This window comes from Leptidea sinapis, chromosome 22, assembly GCF_905404315.1.
Source record: "Leptidea sinapis chromosome 22, ilLepSina1.1, whole genome shotgun sequence".
NCBI lineage: Eukaryota > Metazoa > Arthropoda > Insecta > Lepidoptera > Pieridae > Leptidea > Leptidea sinapis.
Window position 1 is genome coordinate 12,991,957 of NC_066286.1, and position 22,302 is coordinate 13,014,258.

At 33.9% G+C, this 22,302-nt stretch overlaps 1 protein-coding gene across 4 annotated transcripts in view; it reads left to right on the plus strand.

The window, feature by feature from the left end:
- Positions 1-14,077: 14,077 nt before the first annotated feature.
- The window catches only part of LOC126970858 (uncharacterized), a 69,601-nt gene continuing 61,376 nt past the window's right edge, over positions 14,078-22,302 (plus strand). For 3 of the 4 annotated variants that reach the window (XR_007730707.1, XR_007730708.1, XM_050817007.1), the window contains exons 1-3: positions 14,080-14,520; positions 15,535-15,730; positions 17,974-18,012. Coding sequence is in view for 2 of the 4 variants with exons in the window: in XM_050817007.1 (XP_050672964.1) it covers positions 15,619-15,730; positions 17,974-18,012 (151 nt within the window). In the remaining 2 variants the exon portion in view is untranslated. Of the gene's footprint in view, positions 14,521-15,534; positions 15,731-17,973; positions 18,013-22,302 lie in introns of all 4 variants that reach the window. The other variant, XM_050817008.1, reaches the window with a different exon arrangement.

The window sequence follows — 22,302 nt, forward strand, 5'->3', positions numbered from 1 at the left end:
GACACACGTGTGGTGTTTTTCGGAGTGTTTTTTTTTGTTGAAAAGTGGCCGGTTTTTGTGTTTTACCTATTGTTTATTAGTGGTGGTGTAGTTTAGTGTGTTGGGAATGGAGGTGGAACCCCTTCCGTTTCCACCAGACCCATCGGATCTAGAAATACGTCTCGACAGGCTGCCTCCTCTCGGAAGCGGCCTGTCGAATCCGATGAGCCCGCTACAGAAAGCGGGAAAAATCAGGTTTAAATCCGCCCCAAGCATCCGTACAAACTATGTACACGCATCCTTCGTTCGCTGAAGGCCCTAAAGGTTACAGTGGGGATGACAAAGGTCCGTTTATAGTTCACGTTTCCAGGGAGGTCTCGGACCCATCTGCAGGCACATCTATCCGTGTATTGAAGTTTGGACTGTTCCTACACCAAAATAAATTCACGCACATTGTTAAGGACGGTGTTAAAAGTATTGGCCGCAACAGAGTAAGTGTCGAATTTTCAAACGCTCAAGCAGCTAATGACTGTCTAAGTAACCAAATTCTGACTTTGACAAAATATAAAGCAGTAATTCCGACTTTTAATATTACTCGGATGGGCCTAGTCCGAGGTGTCCCTGTGGACTGGTCTATGGAAGACTTTGTCGAATCCCTAGAGCTACTGATTGGCTGTGGCGAGGTTTTGAAAGCCCGCCGCTTAAACCGCAAGAACATCATTGAAGGTAATGTCGAGTGGGTGCCCACTCAATCGGTTGTTTTGACTTTTAGAGGCCAGATGCTTCCCTCCAAAATTTTGTCATTTTATACGTCCCTTCCCGTAGAAATCTATAAATTCCCGACTATTCAGTGCCTGAATTGCTGTCGTTTTGGCCACGTTAAAGCACAGTGTAGGTCTAAGCCCAGGTGTTACAGATGTGCCCAGCTCCATACAGGTGAGTCCTGCGATGTTCCGAAAGAAAAAGCTTCCTGCTTACATTGCTCAGGCAGTCATTTTGCGTCGGATAAGAACTGTCCAGAGTTTTTACGCCAAGAAAACATAAAGCGTATTATGTCTCAGGATAATATATCGTATATAGATGCATCGGCTCGTTTCCCCCCAGTCCGCAGGTCATATGCGGAGATGACAAGGGAGTTCTTCTCCTCTCCTACATTCTCCCCTCTGCCCGTTAACTCTTCCCAACCTACCAACTCATCTCAACCCAGCTCCAACCCTAAAAGATCCTATCGGGAGACAATTATTCGTTCTCCTCGCCCCCGTACCCCCTTAGCAAAGGGTTACAACAAGCAGGCCCATGACGCTATCATCAATCTCCCACCCTCCTCTCTAACCAATGGCTGTGCTCTTGGCAATAGCCAACCCGACTTCCCTCAATCCCAGGGAAAAATGTTAGAAGACCTTTCGTCATTGCTCCTCAGCATCGTTGCTCCATGCAGCGAACTTCCATTACCGCCCAACGTTGCCCACAATCTAACCCGTCTTTTTAAGATCTTGAACAATGGCCCTAACAGTTCTTCTGCAATGGAACTGTAAAAGTATCCGTGCTAAGAAACAAGATCTTATATCATTAATTAACCTTCATAGCCCTGTTATAATTGCCATCTCGGAGACATGGCTGAGGCCTGGAGCCCGATTTCGGGTCCCTGGTTTCTTCTGTTTGCGGGATGACAGAGATGACGGCTATGCGGGTAGTGCAATTTTCATTCGGCAAAACATTTCGTTTTCTTCTATTCCTATCCCCCTTCACAGTAATCAGATTAATGCTGTTGCTGTGAGAGCTGTAAATATTTCCTTCCTCTCTTTGTATATTCCACATCCAAGCCCCTCCTTTATTCCAGAAATTGAAACTATTCTAACTTCTCTCCCCAGTCCCACTGAATTTATGGGTGATTTTAACGCCCACCACACTTTGTAGGGGAGTTACAACTGTGATGGGTTTGCTCCGTTGTTGGTTGACATCTTTGAGGATATGAATCTTTGTATCCTGAATGATGGCTCTCCGAACCGCAGAGTTTACCCCAATCAGAACCAAAAATCGGCAGTAGATCTTTCCCTTTCTTCAACTTCCCTTGCATCTCAGCTATCCTGGCAAACTCTTCCTACTACCTATGGTAGCGACCACTTCCCTGTTATCCTTACTCTAAATAATAGGACAATTCCTCGCCCCAATCCTAACCCTTTACTAAAATATAAATTGCGGAACGCAGATTGGTCTCGCTATGCTCAAACCGTGGATGATTTGTTGGACTCCCTTCCTGATCTTCAGAGTTATGGTAACCTCTTGACTTACTATGAACAGTTTGTCAAATCTCTTATTTCTTCGGCCGATTCCAATATTCCCCGTAAAAATCTCTCTGTCTCATATAATTTGCCTTCCCCTCCCTGGTGGGATGGGGAATGCAAATTATAACAATAAGAGAATGGTAGCAGAGAAAGAGTACGCAGCCCAAATGACAGAAGAGAACTTCATGAAATATAAACGTATTGATGCAAAAACTAAAAGGATGGTTTCAAAGAAGAAAAAGCTTGGCTGGACTAAGTTCTGTGAATCACTTAACCCCAGATCGCCTTCTTCTATTGTTTTAGATTTCGCAGAACGCTTAACTACTCCGATCCAAACTCCAACAATCCATCTGAGTGGCTTAGTACTTTCGCTGACAAATTTGCTCCACCATATGTTCCCCATCCGGACGATTTCCCTATTTCTACGCCAGCACCCATAATGTGCGAAATGGATGCTCCCTTTTCTTTTTCAGAGCTTCAGATTGCTCTTGGAGGCCTTAAAGATTCATCCCCTGGAGAAGATAGTGTACCCTACTCTTTTTTGGTAAATTTAAATAACAAATCTAAATATTCCTTTCTAAATTTGATTAATGGTTTTTTTGAAAAAGGAATAATTCCAGATTCCTGGAAGTCTCAAATAGTGATCCCTCTTCTCAAGCCTGGGAAAAAAGCATCAGATCCCAATGCATACAGACCTATTGCACTGTCGTCCACCTTAGCAAAAGTTACGGAGATCCTCCTTAAGAACTGATTAGAGTGGATCATGGAAGGCAGAGGACTGCTGGCCCCTTCGCAGTTCGGTTTCCGCAAGGGCCTCAGTACTGCAGACAGCCTCAGTTTACTGACTACAGACATTCGAACTGCCTTTGGTAAGGGTGAATACCTTGTGGGTGTTTTTATCGATGTAGCCTCTGCATATGATAATGTACTTCTTCCGTTGCTCAGGCAAAAACTGCACCAGCTGAGTGTACCGCCGAGGATAACACATTTCATATGTAACCTGCTTTCTGGCAGGTCAGTTATCGTAAAACACCAGTCTTCCAGTATCCCACCCAGATTAGTGTGGAAAGGTCTTCCCCAAGGCTCTGTCCCCAGTCCTTTGCTATACAGCATATATACTCAGGATCTAGAACTGTCCGTTAATAATTTTTGTAACATCTTGCAGTATGCTGATGATATTGTCCTTTATCATAGCTCAGGCTCTGTAGAGGAAATATCCCAATGCCTCAACTCTGCTTTGTACTATTTAGGGCAATGGCTCTCCAACCACGGCCTATCTTTGTCAGTGTCTAAATGCCAGGCAGTTGTGTTTACAAGGAAGAGATCTATCCCTACCTTTAGCTTTTACTATGAGGACCAACTCATCAACTTGGTAGATAAGGCAAAGTTCCTTGGAGTTATCCTTGATTACAGACTGAACGGATTGGCTCATACCGAATATGTAATTAATAAATGTGAAAGGGGCATCAATGTTCTACGCGCAGTAGCGGGAGTCTGGTGGGGTGCTCATGTCTACTCCCTGAAACTCCTATATAATGCTTTAGTTCGTAGCTATATTGATTACTGTTCGTTTGTTTTAGACCCCTTAAAAAAAACAGTGTCTGAGAAGCTAAATAAAATTCAATATCGTTGCCTCAGAATTATTCTGGGTGCAATGAAGTCTTCCCCACTAACGCTCTACAAGTCGAATGTGTTGATCCTCCTTTACATCTCAGACGGCAATACCTATGTGACCGGTTTGTCAGCAAAATGTTACAGCTTTCCTCCCACCCATTGTGGACCAAATTGGACCAGCTATCTCAAGTCCTTAGCCCACGCAATCCCTCTTCTTATCTATTGGACAGTTTCCGTAAGTTTACCAATCTCCCTCATCCCTTGTTATCTTTATCGATGAGTCCTCTATTCTCCACATCATATAAAGCCCTGGTTTTCAATCCTTCCATCGTTACTGATCTTGGTTTGGTCAAAGGAGCCCCCGATACTTATTCGAAATTTCAATACTTAGTTCATCAGAATTGGTCAAATCACTTTCTTATCTACACAGATGCTTCAAAGATGTCTCAGCAAAGTTGTGTTGGCGCAGCCTGCTGGCTCCCCAGCTTTAAAGTCATTTTACAATTCAAATGTCCTCCTGAGTCTTCGGTGTTTACAGGAGAGGCCGTTGCCTTATTAGAAGCAATCCTGTTTACCCGCTCCCATAACCTGAATCAAACTGTTATTTTTACTGACTCCCTTAGTTGCTTATCATCCATCAAGGAAAACCCATTCCGGAGTAAGTCAAGACATCCAATTATTCTTCAGATTAGAGAGGCTCTATTTTCCTGTCATCAAAATGGAATAAATTTAACACTTGTCTGGATTCTTGTGCTACAGCAGACTCTTGTGCTAAATCTGCTATACAAATGGATTCTTATGAACATTATAAAAATAGTTCGCAAGATCTGAGTGCACTTTCTAAAACTTATCTTGACAAGTCCTGGAATACATACTGGAATGAATCAAAATTGGTTAAAGGTAAATTCTATGCCTCAGTCCAACCAGATATACCAAGGCGTCCATGGTTTTTTTCCCAAAGATATGCAGACAGATGGGTTACCTCCACAATATGTCGCCTACGTCTTGGTCATTCCAACACACCTGTCCACCTGCACAAGATCAGAGTTAGAGATCACTCCTTGTATGAATGTGGCTTGGACGACGGTACTGTATCTCATATAATATTTTCCTGTCCTAAACTTCTTCATCCCCTTTATGACGTTCTTCCACCGAAATTTCCCCGTCCAGTAAACGTTGAATGTTTGTTAACGTCTGTGTTTTTAGTCCTAATTGTAATTTTTTATGTAAATATGTCAAATGAAATAATATTAAGCTGTAAATATGTAATGTAGAGTGTATTTTGTATAATATTGTGTTGTTCCAGGCTAGAAACTAACCATGCTATAAAATAACACTATACTCAAAAAAACCTGCCACTTATAAATTAAATTTATTATTATTATTAAATTCATACAAAATTTCCATAACGTGTCTCTTCAATTCCACTCGACATTGGCGAAATAATTTGCGCCCGACTGGTGCAGCCACACGCCATATCACAAAAATTGAATTGAAATAAATGAGTTACGCGATAGAGATGCAAGATCAATAGCTTTGTCCCGTTCTATCTCAGCCTTAGTTGTATATCGCTTGTCTTTTTTCTTTGTAATGAAGATACCGACGCTACTTCTGCAGCGTTAATATTCTAAAGTTCTATCACTGAGTTATCTCAGTGCAATAAACAAGCCTAGAGAAGTAAAAATAAGTGGAACTGTACATAACTTGGCTTTTGTAACCTACACGAAATGACGAAATACAATGCACTGAAAAGACACTGACACAAGACTGATACTGTTGCTGGGAAAAACAAGTGTTTTGTTTAAATTATTCGTTTTATTATTATTATTACATGGCTTGTGTGTTCGTAAAAATCTGAAACCTATAAAAAATGCCATGCCCTTTATTATGTAGGGGAAATATTTTTTTTGTTTCTATCGATTATATATTATATACTTAATTTTTTTTTGTGTAAATAAAGATCTACTTAGTCTGGCCATAAATACTGTTACAATTAAAAATAAACAAAATATTACATTGGAATTTGGAATATATCATTTTTATATAATTGTTCATTGAGTAGTCTCAGTTTGGCGCCAAAACATCCTACTATATACAGATATATATTATATTTAAATATAATATTATAAGTGCGAAAGTTTGTGAGTGTGTGTGTGTATTTGTTACGTCTTCACGCAAAAAGTACTGTATGGATTATGATGAAACCTTACAATAATATAGCTTACACATCAGAATAACACAAAGGCTATAATTTATAATGGTATAGTGTGTATTATCCAAAATATTATGTTAAGTGTGGAGAAGTACGAAAAAATCATCAATTTGCGAGCTATTCATGTTTGCTCCTCAAAGCCTGCAGGAGTTACAAAAATACATATACTGTAAATCGGCTCAAATACTACAACACACCTATTATAAAAACGAGACTAAAATGATAAATAATTTTACTATAAAATTAAATCATAAATCATCATTTGATTACATTGTGATGTAAAATTATTGTTTAAAAGCATTAATCGAAAATACGTGCACGTGCGCGGAGCTCAATAAATACGGCCACACAGTCGACACTCGACGCATTTGTGCATAGAGGTGTGTGTCAACAGTCGTGCCGTCACCTTTTAAAAAGAATATGGATGCTCTAAGTTCATCAGAAATGGGATAAAGGATTCAAGTTCACTTAATTTGGTAAGACTTAAATTTACTGCCTATTCGTTGTTATTTTTGAAGGTAGAGTAGTTCACGCTACGTCAATATTTAAGACTTAACTTTTGTTTCAGTAAAAAAATAGATACCGTATCATGAGTGTTGAGCACTTATTTGTAGCAACACCTATGAGAATTAAGTTGTTCAGCGAGTTGTTATTTTATAATTTTTGTATTTTCTGTATATCTTAGTAGTAGTAACTGATGAGTAGTAAGATACGTACATACGTATAGTACGTCTGGGATATTTTTATTGCCATAAGACGTTTCATAACTTGTTTCTTGAGTTTCGCGAATTTTACGAGTAATAACTCTCATTATGCTGAGAATGTGGGAAATTTAATTTTACAGCTGTTGTACTTTGAAATGAATATCCCTTGGCTATGATTATTAATGGCTATTGTCTGTGTGTCGTTCACATAGTTGATGAGATCTTTATATTTACTAGACTGGGATGCGACATTTGGTCAGGTTCGACCGAATGAGAAGTTATCGGAACATGACAATATGTTAAGCTATATAGAGTTTACGTTTTTATTGCATTTTATGAAATAAGTTTTAATACTTTTGTCGTGTCGGGAGCACCACCGACTCGATCTTTACTTTTGTTTATTGCGTTTGCACTCGTGAATATTAACAGAAGTAAGTTTATCTAAGTGACTTATTAGTTATATTTTATATTGTATAAAAGCCTATGACACTCGCGGGTAAAAAGTTTGCGTCTGTCTTCGCCACTCGCGTCCTTTGCTGTCAAGTGTCTGGCGCCTATATCTGTCTCCCTCTCTCTTATGTAATCAGTTGGCACTCCAAACAATACTGGGTTACCAACTTATGTGGATGCAATCACCACACTTTTATATTCTTATCAATGACATTCATACATATGGACATATCATTCCCAGTGTGATAAGGGAACAGCAAAAGTGTGCTTAAGGACAATGTAAGCACACTCTTCTCATTAGTCGTGTGTCAACTGTGTGCCAATCAACAAGCCAAAGTGAAAAGGAAAAAGTGCTTAAATAAAATACATTATCGACTCAAAAATAAGATGGTGTGACTTATTACTTACGACAACGGTAAGGTTATTTTATTTATATAAGATTGATATGCTTAAAGCGGAAGTAATTTAATAAAACGAATATTTTTTCATTAAATATGGGACAATATTATTGATAAGTGCCCAGACAAGACCCGCTTGTCAGAATGGGTCAGATGAAAGGACACAGTCAGAAATGAAAACAATAGAGTCGCTCTGTTTAACCGACTTCAAAAATTAGGAGGTTCTCAATTCGTCGGTATGTTTTTTTAAGTTTGTTACCTTAGAACTTTCGACTGGGTAAACCCATTTTGATAATTCTTTTTTTAAAGGCATAAAAAGGTTAGGTTCCGCTTATGGGATCCATAACAAAGTAACGGAAGTCTTCAATTCTTAGAAACAAATTAATAATACTAGACCGAATCTTTTTTATGCTATCCGGATATTTGAGTCACCTACCGTAACGTCGTTATAGTCAAGTAATTGTCGTAGTCGAATATGATGATGATCAATGGAAGTCCTAAGTCGTTATACTTACTTACAGTAAGCGTGCGGTCTGTGGCACGATTTCTAACTGTACGTAGTAAAATTGCATAGTTTAGTAGATCTACACAAATTTAAAGAAAATATGAGTTATTGTAGTTCAGATTCACTAAAAATCTAAGCACAAAAATAAAATTGAACAAATAACAACCCACTTCAAAAACACTATTCAACAACAATACATATAATATGCACTAAAAGTATACATATAATTACGTTTTTTGTACAATCTAATTCTAGTAACGATTACCTATTGTTATTTTTGGAGTCGGTTATTTTTTTGTTAATTTTTTTGAAAAGCCCAGTGAACAATTATTAGCAATTTTGTATTTTGTGTAATGTAAACTGCTTACAATGCGTGAACAATTACTACATACTAGGGCTATTTACACGTTATCACGGAAGTAACGTTACCAAGTCATAATTGGTAATTATTTATATCGCAAATATTATGTAAAAGCTTTTATTTTTCAGCTTTCCCGTACACGAGATAATGAAAGAAAATTTACGCCAATTGGTAACAAGAGGGAGATGTGAAGAAATTTACAAAACAAATGAGCATATTTATATTTCACCACTGAAGGGTTTAAGATTTTTGGATTTAACCACATTTAAAATTTGACAAAAGCTGTCATACAAATATATTATACTAAATATACCAAAAATATATCCTGAAAGATTTCTAAATCTAATAGACAAATTTTATTTAATTCAAAGAAGTTAACATTTAAATAGACAGTTTAACTAATTATTTTATATAAATAAAAATATTATATTTGAGTATTAGTGTCTCTCATTAAAGGTTACCTTAACTTATTAAATCCAAATCGTTTTAGAACGTAAAGAAGTAATTAATATAAACACAAGCCAATAAGTAAAAATACAAACTTTCCCCTTTATAATATGAGTGTGATTTTTATTAAAAACGTAAAAAACCTCCGAATGAACAAATATTGATCGGAAAATAGGGACAGACTGACGAACGTAAAACTAATAATAATAATAATAATAATAATAATAATAATAATAATAATAATAATAATAATAATAATAATAATAATAATAATAATAATAATAATAATAATAATAATAATAATAATAATAATAATAATAATAATAATAATAATAATAATAATAATAATAATAATAATAATAATAATAATAATAATAATAATAATAATAATAATAATAATAATAATAATAATAATAATAATAATAATAATAATAATAATAATAATAATAATAATAATAATAATAATAATAATAATAATAATAATAATAATAATAATAATAATAATAATAATAATAATAATAATAATAATAATAATAATAATAATAATAATAATAATAATAATAATAATAATAATAATAATAATAATAATAATAATAATAATAATAATAATAATAATAATAATAATAATAATAATAATAATAATAATAATAATAATAATAATAATAATAATAATAATAATAATAATAATAATAATAATAATAATAATAATAATAATAATAATAATAATAATAATAATAATAATAATAATAATAATAATAATAATAATAATAATAATAATAATAATAATAATAATAATAATAATAATAATAATAATAATAATAATAATAATAATAATAATAATAATAATAATAATAATAATAATAATAATAATAATAATAATAATAATAATAATAATAATAATAATAATAATAATAATAATAATAATAATAATAATAATAATAATAATAATAATAATAATAATAATAATAATAATAATAATAATAATAATAATAATAATAATAATAATAATAATAATAATAATAATAATAATAATAATAATAATAATAATAATAATAATAATAATAATAATAATAATAATAATAATAATAATAATAATAATAATAATAATAATAATAATAATAATAATAATAATAATAATAATAATAATAATAATAATAATAATAATAATAATAATAATAATAATAATAATAATAATAATAATAATAATAATAATAATAATAATAATAATAATAATAATAATAATAATAATAATAATAATAATAATAATAATAATAATAATAATAATAATAATAATAATAATAATAATAATAATAATAATAATAATAATAATAATAATAATAATAATAATAATAATAATAATAGTAATAATAGTAATAATAATAATAATAATAATAATAATAATAATAATAATAATAATAATAATAATAATAATAATAATAATAATAATAATAATAATAATAAAACTTTATTTGTTGCAAAAAAATTACAATTTTGCTTAAAATTACCCTCGACCCCCAAACTAGGACAGCCCGTGACATGGGGGTCAGTCTCTTCCCAGTTGTGCATTGTAAAATGTCAAGTAAGTAAATGTTAAGTAGTGGTTATCGAATAAGATTTTCAGTAGCTTCGTAATTTAGGTTTCTTAACATGTTCTTGAGTTTATGTCTAAGTTCATATATATTACAATGCATAATTTTAAGTTTGTATTAATATTTTTGAAAAGATGTCGTCCCAAATAGTTATATTGGCGTTGTGCAAATGAACTTTTTGTTCGGGGAATGTGTATTACAGGTCGACGTCGGGGAGTACTGTCCAGTGGTGGAATTCGGTGCATCCGATGGTAACGTGTAACGCTTCTGTCTATATACAGCTGACGTACCGTAAGAAGTTCAGTGATTTTGTATAGTTCCTCAGTAGAGAATCTACGAGGTTTACCGAGCATATAATAGCAACCCTCTTTTTCGTCTGGGTTTAAGAAAATAACTAACTGCTACTCCACTGACGTCACTGTCCAAATCGGGTTCTTAATTCAAAATACGCAGCTGAAACTGAAATAGTGTTTACATTGCTGCCTATTGACCAATAAAATTTAAAAAACTGGAGTAAATGCAGAAATGTATAGACATAGCAGTCGAAGGTTATTATGGTGTCATTTGTGGCATGTGCCATATTTCGGCTTTGATTTTGTATGAGGTGCATGGTCTATATGTATAGAACGTCATTGTTTCTCATTTTCAATGGATTCAACGGTGTGTCTCTAGCTCGGAGTGCTAAAATGTGGAAACTTCAAACTTGCTGCTTAGCGTGGCGTGAAGCGTAGGGTCTACGGCAGAGGCTTGGAGCATCTTCAGGCGCAATGTGTGCTGATTTTTCCATCAGTAACAGAGCACCTGTACATGCTTATTTACGTGGTGCGCGTCTATCAGGCGCATACTTTGGTATGTTTGTCAGGGCAACGCGTAATTTGAGAAATTTTAATTTTGTTACGATAGACGAGCTTAGTTCTCATAGAAAATTTCATAACTTAAAGGGTGTGTCCGTGCAACGTGTTGTTTTATAATTGTTGCAGAAGGAAGATAAGATTGTTTTGTTAAAGGTTGCGTCCATGGTACTAACGATCTCTGCGAGCTTGACTAGGTCATAACCACAAATTCTTGATGTATACCGATAATATTATAATTATGTCGATAAACAATCGAGTGCGCGATATTATGTTGTGGCCGGTGACGGGCGAATGGTAATGGCGCGCAGGCGGTCGTACAACTGTGGGCGGGGAATTATTAATTTCAAACGCCTGAAGTTACCTGTAAAAGTTGCATTTTTAATCACTATCAATAAATTGCAGGGATTTAGGAGGCAGGCGCAGCTTGTTCACGCGTTTCTAAATCGTAAAATCTACATGTAAATGGTGACCGAAATAAATCGTTTATCAGTTTATAAGTGTATATTGCAATAGCTGGAAATATGATGGAAAAGTTACATAACTTTTCCATCATATTAGACATTCGTACCTATTTATCCTTACAAATAATTCCGATTAGTGAGATCATTATAAAATTGCGTAGTTCCAATACTAATAAATGGAGAACGGCAGGACCGATCACCATGATTTAATTTGTTGGATTTGTGTCCGTCCCGAATAGCAAAATAGTATAAAAACATTAAAAATATAGACGAAATAATAATACTTTCTAAAACCCGAAAGATGAATTCGTGGTAATCGGTAAATGAAGTCGGAGAAAAAACGGTGGGTCACCTATAATTTATACGGCCTACTTTTGCCGGGTCAGCTAGTTTGCGATATTAAAATGCAGCGGCTTGATTAAGAGAACCGAATCGCTGTCATTGCATTACACGAATTAGATATGGAGCCAAATGCAATTTTTAAAACCCTCCATACGCTTGGTATTAATAAATTGTTTGTGTACCGGGCTATTAATAGGTAAAATGAGACCTCCTATGTTTGTGATAGGCAAAAATCTGGCCGTCCACGTAGTGTTCGTACTAAAAAGGTGGTCAAAGCAGTAAGGGAAGTAAAAGAAAAAATCCTGTTCGAAAGCAAAAGATTTTACGTCGGGAGATAAAGATAGCACCTAGAATCATGTCGTGTATTTTAAAAGATGACTTAGGACTTGCAGCCTATAAGAGACATACTGGTCATTTCTTAAATGATAATTTGAAAAACAATAGGGTGGTAAAACCGAAACAACTACTGAAGCGGTACGCAAAAAAAAACTGTATACAGATGAGATTTTTTTTTTCAATTGAGCAACAATTTAACAAACAAAGTGACCAAAGCTTCCCAATTAGTCGACAGAGTGCAACGTGGCTAGCTATGAAGAAGTGACTGAGCCATACTTTTGTGAAAAAGTTATCAAAACATCGGCACAGGTGTATCAAGATACCATTCTTGAGAAAATAGTCCAATGCTTGTAAGTAGTCGAATTCCCATTTCCCATTAATAACACCATGTTCAATAACCAAGAATTCTCTCTCCTTCCAGCAAGACTAGGCGCCGTGTTATAAAGCTCGGAAACCAACTTGAAAATTGCTATTGACCAATAATATTTTAAACAACTGGATTAAACGCGGAAATGTATCTACATAGCAGTCGAAGCTTATTATTGTGTCATTTGTGGCATGTGCCATATTTCGGCTTTGATTTTGTATGAGGTGCATTGTTTATCTGTCTTATTCATAATGAGCTTAGCAGAGATTTAAAACAAGACTTATATACGCTTGTTAGAATATGGTATTCATAGTAGTCGAAGTACTTACACATAAAATATACATATTAAATCTAAAATGTGTTTTAAAAGCCCTGTAGGGTTAAAAAAAATCTTATCGTTTCATTTACGTATTAAAAAATTTAAATTTATTTATTGTATTATTTATAGTTATACAACCAAATAGACTTTTTCCCTATAATCCATACTAAATCCTAAATCTTAACATCTAGATCAAGAGCTACATTCATTTATCTCAACAGCATGTTTCTTAATTCTTTCATATGTTCACACATTTTTATTTATCTATATTTTGTCGATATTATAGTGGCAACTTACTGGAATAAAAAACTGGTACTTATATATACATATTATGGGTTTTATTTGAAGATTGCCGCATGTCGTTTCTTTATATTGCTCTCCTAAAACAGTGCAAATACCAGCCTGGCGAAATCCTCTAAAAAAAAGCGATTCACTCGATTGTATGAATTGTGCAGTCATTGATAGATTGACAGATGACGTCTATAATCTTGTACAAAACGGAGATAGCCGGAGTCCACTACGTTTTAAGCAACTTTTTGCTTTCAAACATAGCCGGATTATACTTCGTGGTTGATCGCGATACTGTAATTACTTCTATATCAAACTATGTCAAATGACTGCAAGTTTCATACTAAACCAAAGAGAATTTAAACACTGCGTTCAACTAAACAAAATTTTATTTTCTAAATTTTACAATTTGCAGGCGCGCCTCTTATTACATGTTTTTACATGCTCTTTGGCAAAATTGCGCGATCTCGGCTCTAAAATATTGCTCCGAGGACCAATGAATAATGTAATAAATTATTCTTGACAGTGACAAATATGCTCCTTGATCAGTGTATCCGACTCACAAGTAAGAGTGTTCTGTGCACAGTTGACAGTAGCTTCTGTGAAGTGATGCGATTGTGAAGTAAATACGGGTGTAAGCCTGTGCTGGGATTTATTTTTAATTTTATTTTAATTTACTATGCAAGTAATAACGCGTGGCTAAGCTATAAAAAAATAATGAATATACTTTTTACATCAAGGACAAAAGAACTAATATTGTAGAACCAAGTATTTCATATAAAACATCCACACAAAAGTTTTCGGTACCTTTAGTTTACGGTATTCACTATACAAGGTGTGTCGTTTGAATTTGAACTAGTGGGTGAATAACAAGCACCAATGTGAAAACAGGTGTTATTTTACAATAAATCATCTCTAATAACTATGAACGATATTGTGACAACATTGTTTTGGTGATTGTGTTAAATCTTGGATTTAGGACTGGTCATTATTACAGTTATATCGAAACGTAAGTTAGTCAGTTATCAAAAACTAGATTAAACTTTCAAATTTTATGCAATAGTAATTCGATATGCTTAATTGTTTGATTTTCATAAAACATTGATGGATGAAGTTGGAGAAATAGAGCTTTTGATGCATCAGAAATTCAGTGCTAGTTGGCTTTAGAGTCCCAAGTTTTTATATAAAGAGTTACATATTTATTTATTATTACTACTGAATTCATATGAAGAGTCTTTTACCAACATTTGTCAGAGAATACTTCAAATTGGAATGGACTAGATGTTATTAATGTTATCCTAATGTATAGAATATAAACCTAAAATATTTCTTAAAAGGATTATCCAAGGAAAGAGTTAATTGCTGACCCTAGTATATTAATTAATAGCTGTTTTTCTCTAAAAAGTACATAGTCAGGAAATAATTGTAACATATATAATATACAAAAGTTCACAAGTCCAACAAGCCGAGATATATCATAAATGAGTTTATAATGAGCAGTAATAATTAAGACTAATCCATATTTTTGGATCATTACCTTATAATACCAATATAACTTATAGTTTTCAACAGCATCAATGAAACTAGTTATCCTCACAAACATTTAAAAAAATACTTTCAGATTTTACCTACTCAAATTTTGATGAGATCTAAACAGGTACTATAACTGAATTTCACACAGTGGAAAGTTGTTGGCAGAAACTATCATATTAAAGTATTCTTCAATAAGAAAAGCCAGATTGATTGATATGCTTAGATCAGCACCATTTGGTATTTTCTTATTCCAATTCATCTGTTAGACAAGATTATTAATATGAAAAGATAAATGAAAAAAGAAAATACAAAACCGTCTTGTGTAATATTATTATTTAATCTTTTTCAAAATCTCTAGAATTAATATTATAATCAATATAATTTACATGAAATCTGGACTCACTGCAATATCTAATAATGTTAACAATAATGAGTGTAATTAAATAATCTTTCAATTATCATTAATGATAGCTATAAAATTGTCTTCCAGGTAAACATAATGTGTTTTATTAAACACCAACAAAGTTCCTGATGAGTCTAGAACATTTAATGTTTTTGGCTGTATCATGCAGCCATGGCGAGTGGCAAGACATTATACTCGCTGACAGTTGTAATACTTGGCTTCATATGCTTTGTGGTTGGAGCAATAGCTGTCGGTCTACCCACATGGGGCTACTTTTATAGCTGTAAGTATATCACAAAACATAAACAACAAATTAATTTTTTTTTGAATTCTCAAGTATGAATGAAGATTATTTATTAACCACAAGTTATAGGTTAGATCACTGGAAAAATTGCATATACTTATTTATTGTCTGTGTGTATGATGGTGGTTGTACACCTTGGCTTTTTATAAAATACAAAATTTTGCACATTTTGGCTTTATATTGTGAATTGTCATTATTTATTAGTTATAGGAGGGAATAACATATGGTATTGTGTTTTCCCCGGGCGTAAAATAATAGGGGAGTCCTAGGCCCAAGGGTGTAGAGGCGGTGACTAAGGGCTTTTATAAGTGGGAGAGTCAAGCTGCGGTCTTATGAGATTTTTATTAAGAGATTTAACCCCAGGACAGTACCAGATCTAACAGACTCAGAGAATCCCTCCCAGAGCATTCTTGCTTAGGCCATCCTGTTCTGGGGACTGGACAGAACAGTTTATGTCTGTGGACAAACAAGGCAACAACACCACAGCACCCCACTTGAAGCTTAATGTGGACTTTTACATCATTGCGCCCATTCTTCTCAGGCCTGAGGCATTCACTTTGGAATGGGTGGTAGTTTTTTTGACTGCAATAAGTGATTTCACATCCTATTTTGAATAAAAATATTTGAATTTGAATTTCAACTTGTCCAATTGTCCTTGTCCAACTCCTAGAAGAGTCAAGTTTGCGCATTTACTACAAATAAAACCCCATTTGTGGTATCACCACTCTTTAACAACACTTCCGTTATAGCCTTGCCAAGTATCGGAATACTAGGTCTCGAAATTTCGAGCGATTGCCAATTCCTCTGTAGATGACAAAGGAGGGCAAAGTCAAATTGGCTTCGAAGAAACTGGGCGTCTTAAATAGAGCACGGCAATACTTCAAGCCGGCCCTCATTCTAGCACTGTACAAAGCGCAGGTTCGGACACTTATGGAGTATTGCTGTCATCTCTGGTCTGGCACACCCCAGTATTAGCTCAATACATTTGACCGCGTGCAACGCAGAGCAGCTTGAATTGTCCCAGTGCTCAGTGAACCTTTGGATCACTTGCCGAAGCGCTGTTTCACCTGATTCCTGCCACCGAATTCCACCGCGCCACAGATTAGGATATGTCACCAGGTGACACATAAGCTTGTTTGTCCTCCTTTTCCAAAAAAAAAAACTGTAAAGGAATAGATGACTTTTGTTTCACAATACATGTTAACTGTTCTATTGTATATACAAAATAGTAAACTAGTTTTTGAATAGTATATCATATCCATGTCAGTATAAAGGTGAAGGGAAATCTACTTAGTGCCCGTCGTCTGACTCAGTAAAGTAAAAAAGTTATACAAGAATTTTGTGGGTTTTTACAATGAACCTACAAAACACATTATAGAGTTGGTTTCAAATAGATTTAAAAGTCATGGCAAATTTTACTCAGAAAAGCATATTGTAAGTTATAGTCAATACACAAGTGACAGGACAGTTTGGTCAGGCTCAACTCTTTTGCCATGTTATTTTTTTTTTAATTTATTATGAAAAACAGAATTACAATTTATTATTAGATAACAGGCCCAAAACCACAGAGATTTGTATGTTAGAAAAAAAAATACTATTATCGCCTACAATAAATATTAATATTAACTTATAAATACACAATTAATACAATATCCTTAAGTTATTGTTTAATATAACTTTCTTTAAAACTTTATTTAGTTTTTAATTATTTTTTCTATCTTGACTTTCACATTTTTCAGTAACATATAGTTATTACTAATACTCACTCTTATTATGAGGGTTTGTGATAGGATGTTGCTTATTACATAATATTTGAATGTATGTTTGTATGTAAAGTTGTAAATATATATAGAAGTAAGACTATTTTTAAATAGTGTTTACTGTGGCATACATTCAATTAGTGAGCACACACATTATGTGTAATAAATAGCTGTTTTTTGATTAGTTTAAATAGTTTTATTTCCCCCATTTTGAATGTAAATACGAAGCATTATTTTTTTACAATTAACACTGCTTATAGTGCACTCTATTTTGGAATAAATTGACACTGATGGTCCAAGTGAAGAAGAAACATGAAACCAACCTTGGTTGGTCATGATTTAATTTGTTCATATAACTAAAACAGTCACGCATAGTAAACTTATTTCATTTGTTAAGTGGACCGGCTGTGGTAATTTAATCTATGACTGTGTAGAGTAACAAAGCTAAAATAATTTTTTCAGATGATTCTGACCTTGCACTCTCCCTGCCATCCTATTATTGTAAGTACCTGCAATGCTTTCTTTTAATATTCTTCTGTAATATAGCTGCACTTTCTAGCATTCATCATTTAAGCACTAACTTAGTTATTGTTATATATCTCATGCTGAGACATGTGATTCTGCCATCGGCCATAGCATCGGCAAAACAAGTTCATGAAATGATTTGCCTCAATGTACAAGCTTCTTTATAGCTTGACATGTTTTATAGTGTCTAATATTATATGTCTCTGGTTGAAACTGATTGAGATGAAATTTATCATGAATTTTTATAATCAGCAAGACCTGGATCGATATCCACATCCAGAATAAGCTGCACATGACTCTGCATTGCATATTATAATCATCTGATTGACATAACATTGAGTTCTTTGTAATTAACCTAACCTACATAGATGGGGTAAACTTTTATAAAAATATTTCGTCTTACTATTACCATTTGGTGCAGAGTTTTTATAAATAGGCGAGTTGGATGTTGTTTACTACGTACATATGTAGTTTCCTATATATATATACTATTGCTACATATATACATACTATTAGATTGAGCCACACCGAAGTGTACTAGTTTATTGTACGTGTCTGTAACACGATATTCTATCTATCGTAGCCTGTTATTAAATAAATAAAAATATAGACTCATTATTTATGTGAGGAATTTTTGTCTGTTTGCATGCATTCTAATCTAAATTCTAACTCCAACAACAAAATACTCGAGGCTGTCTCTGACGACATCAGGAATCCAGTGTTTAAGCGCTGGATCTCTGTTCACATGGACAAGAACATAAAAAGTCTGCAAAAATATGTGCAATATATAGTTTTAGTTATTTTAATTTTACTTTTAACTTGGCACACGTTTACAGTGCCTTTTTTGTAACTATGTGTCTTATTATGCCTGAATTAAATGCCTTTTATTTTTATTTTAATCTCAGAAATGGCTAAGCCGATTTAAAATATGATTTTCACTAGTATATTGTTTCATTACATTTCATTGAAGGTTGCGGGTGTAGTACTATCATTATGTAATCATTGAATGTTAAACGTAATCAAAGTATTTATAATCATTATTAAATGTTGAGCTGCACATCATAATCTCTCGAGACAGGGCTTTAGAAAGGTAAACGTATAACAATACGGCCATCAGAAGACTCCGAGCCACGCCCTACTTTGCTTGGGAGTGCAACTTCCGTAGATAAATCCGGTTTCGTTTTTCCACGGTGTCTCAACAGGAAAGTTATTTCTATTTGCATATGATATCTATATACTATCTTTAAGGTTCTATGATAATGTTAACATTTGGGTTTGTTTCGCGGTCTCACATTTTATTTAACAATCAGTTATTTAGTACAAGTGCGTATACTTATATTATTCATTGTACCTACAGCTCCGTATTTTTAAACTAGAAGGCAACTTTTAAATATGAAGTCATTCTAAAGCCATATCTCACAGTGACGCGCTATCCACAGTACATCTCCATCGCGATCAGTCCTGAGCATCTCTCTTGACTTCACTGCAGATCTTTCCGATGTCTTTCGCTTCGTCAATGACAGTCCGACGCCTGGTTTGCTTTGGACGGCTGCGTTTGCGTTTTCCTTGAGGGTTCCAGTCCTAGCCTCGGTATATGGTTGGGATTCCTTTCGGAGTGTGTGGCCTATCCAGCTCCATTTGCGGCGTTTTATCTGTTGGGTTGGGGCTTCATGACAGCGTTACCAAAGATGATCGTTGGTAATTTTATCGGGCCAGTGAATACCGAGGATATTGCGAAGGCATCGGTTAACGTAAACCTGAATAATAAAATCATGATATTTTAACTTTCTACAAAACTTCATCAAGACTTATCTGTACGGTTTATTGAAGTTGTAATCAATTCAAACAGGTCAATAGTACACGATATAACACAGCGTTAAATTCTTTTGTATAATAAACATTTATTTAATTGCCGTTCAGACATTTTGTATAGCACCCGCCCGATGTCAGACAGATGGCGCGGTTAATACATTACGGGTTCCCGTGCCTTACCTTCTGTGAACACAACAACTGCTTCCTTTACTAAGTATCTATAATACTAAATAAAGTTGGAGTCTGTCTTTTTTGTTTGCGATAAACTCTAAAACTTTACTCTTAAATACGCTTTTCAATAAAAGTGATTCATGAAAATTGTAATATGTACAACAAGCGGGCTGGAAGCTCGGACATACAGCAATACAATAATGTATTGCGGTATATATCTCTCTTTTATTATATCTACTGAAACTGTTCGTCATAATATAATATGTCTACATTTTATGAATAAACTGCTAAATGTTTTCTAAAAATATGTTCATATCTCATAAATTATGCTACTTAGGGCCGATTTTTCAATCTTCAGTTAAACAACTAGATAAGAGAAATTCGACAGATAGCGCAATTTCGAATTTTTCAACAGGCAGATAGAAGTTATCGAACGAATTAAGACTATATCGGGTGATTATATTTATCGGCCCCTTTGGGAGCCGGTTAACAGCTATCGGTGGGATAATAAGGACGTATTTTAAAGTTTTTTAGGCTATATGTGTAGATAAGTCATTCTCTAGTTATAAGTGTATTATCTACGCTCATGTCAAAAGATCTAATGATCTAATAACTATCATCTTTTGACGACTACACACGTAATTTATGTTATTACTATCTAATATAATAGAAATTATAATATAATGGATATTTTTGAGAAAATTAACGACTTCGTGATTAAAGAAGAAATCCATTTCCTCAATTTTGTAAACCCTCCGGACAGATAAACCAAAGTTGTGAGAGAGAGACCAGATCACAACATCTGGAATGATAATGAGTTCTGGAGGAGATTTCGACTAAAAAAAGATACTGTTGCCTACTGACTCTCATTGATTGAGGATAAAATTAAATATGAAACGCAAAGGTTTGTAGTATTTTTTTAATGATACCTCAATATCAAAGAAGTAAGTACCACGAAACCAAATTTAAATTGAAATAAACTGAACAAATAAACGACTGAATTAGAGGTTTGTTGTTATTAATTGTTGTGATAAATGTCTAATGTCAAGCAAGCAACCTTTCTATATCTTATGCATTAAATAATATATATGTCCATTTCGCTTGCACGTATGAAGTGTGAAGTTGCTTCGACTATAACACAGACAACTATTCTTTGGATAAAAACCGATTGAAAAATTCAAAACTTTTAATCGTTAGATAAACAGTAAGTTAATTTTATTCTCTCGATAGTTATCTGGTGATTTATCTGACGATTGAAAAATCGGCCCTTAAACTTTATCAAATTAAATACGTTAGTTACCTCGAGCAATTCTTGCATATTATGAGAGTCGCCCTTTACACAAAATTAAGTTAAATACAGGGTGACATGCGTGTTCATGTTGTTATACATTGCAGAAATAATACAGAGAATTGCTATTTGAAGTTACGGAGCACCCAGCTCGCTATCGAAGCCAGTCTACATCGAGCCCAGCTAACAAACACCAAGACAATGATGTAAACTGTCATTATCTTATATTAACACGCCGACGAAGAAGCGAGCACAGCTTGTAGTAGCTCATATATATGAGCTACTACATATATATACATAAACAATTCTCAAATATTCACGAGTGTTACTTGTATCGTGTATCTTTGTATTGTATTCTCGTACCATATTTCGCGTGCCGAAATCAGTAACTCCGTGAGCGCACATCGCTACCCACAATGCATCTCAAATGTGGGCGGTCGTTGACCTTTGTCACAAAACTTGTAGACGTAACCTTCCTACCTACCTGCCTCGCTTATTGTATTACTTAGATGCCGTGCCAACTGCCGGTTGTCACTGCCGTACAACGCTAGTCTTACCCGTGACTGTTGTTGTTGGAACCTTGAGTCGAACAACTTGAATTGTTTCAAGAATTCTACTTCTACGATTTTTTGTGCACTAAAGGCTATAATCAATGTGGGTCTCAACAATTTACACAAGGTCAAATGTGTTTAGTCTCTTTTATGCACCATTATGAAGACAGTGACAACTGCATACTTGTTAATATATTATGTCAATGACGTTCTATACGTATAGACACCGTACGTCATACAAAAACAAAGCCGAAATATGGCACATGCCACAAATTACACCATAATAAGTGTCGACTGCTATGTCTATACATTTCTGCGTTTACTCCATTTGTTTGTTGTAAACAAAAAAAAATAAAAAATTTAATTTAGAACCCGATTTGGACAGTGACATCAGTGGAGTAGCAGTTATGAATTTTTTTGACGAAAAAAAGGGTTGCTGTAAGT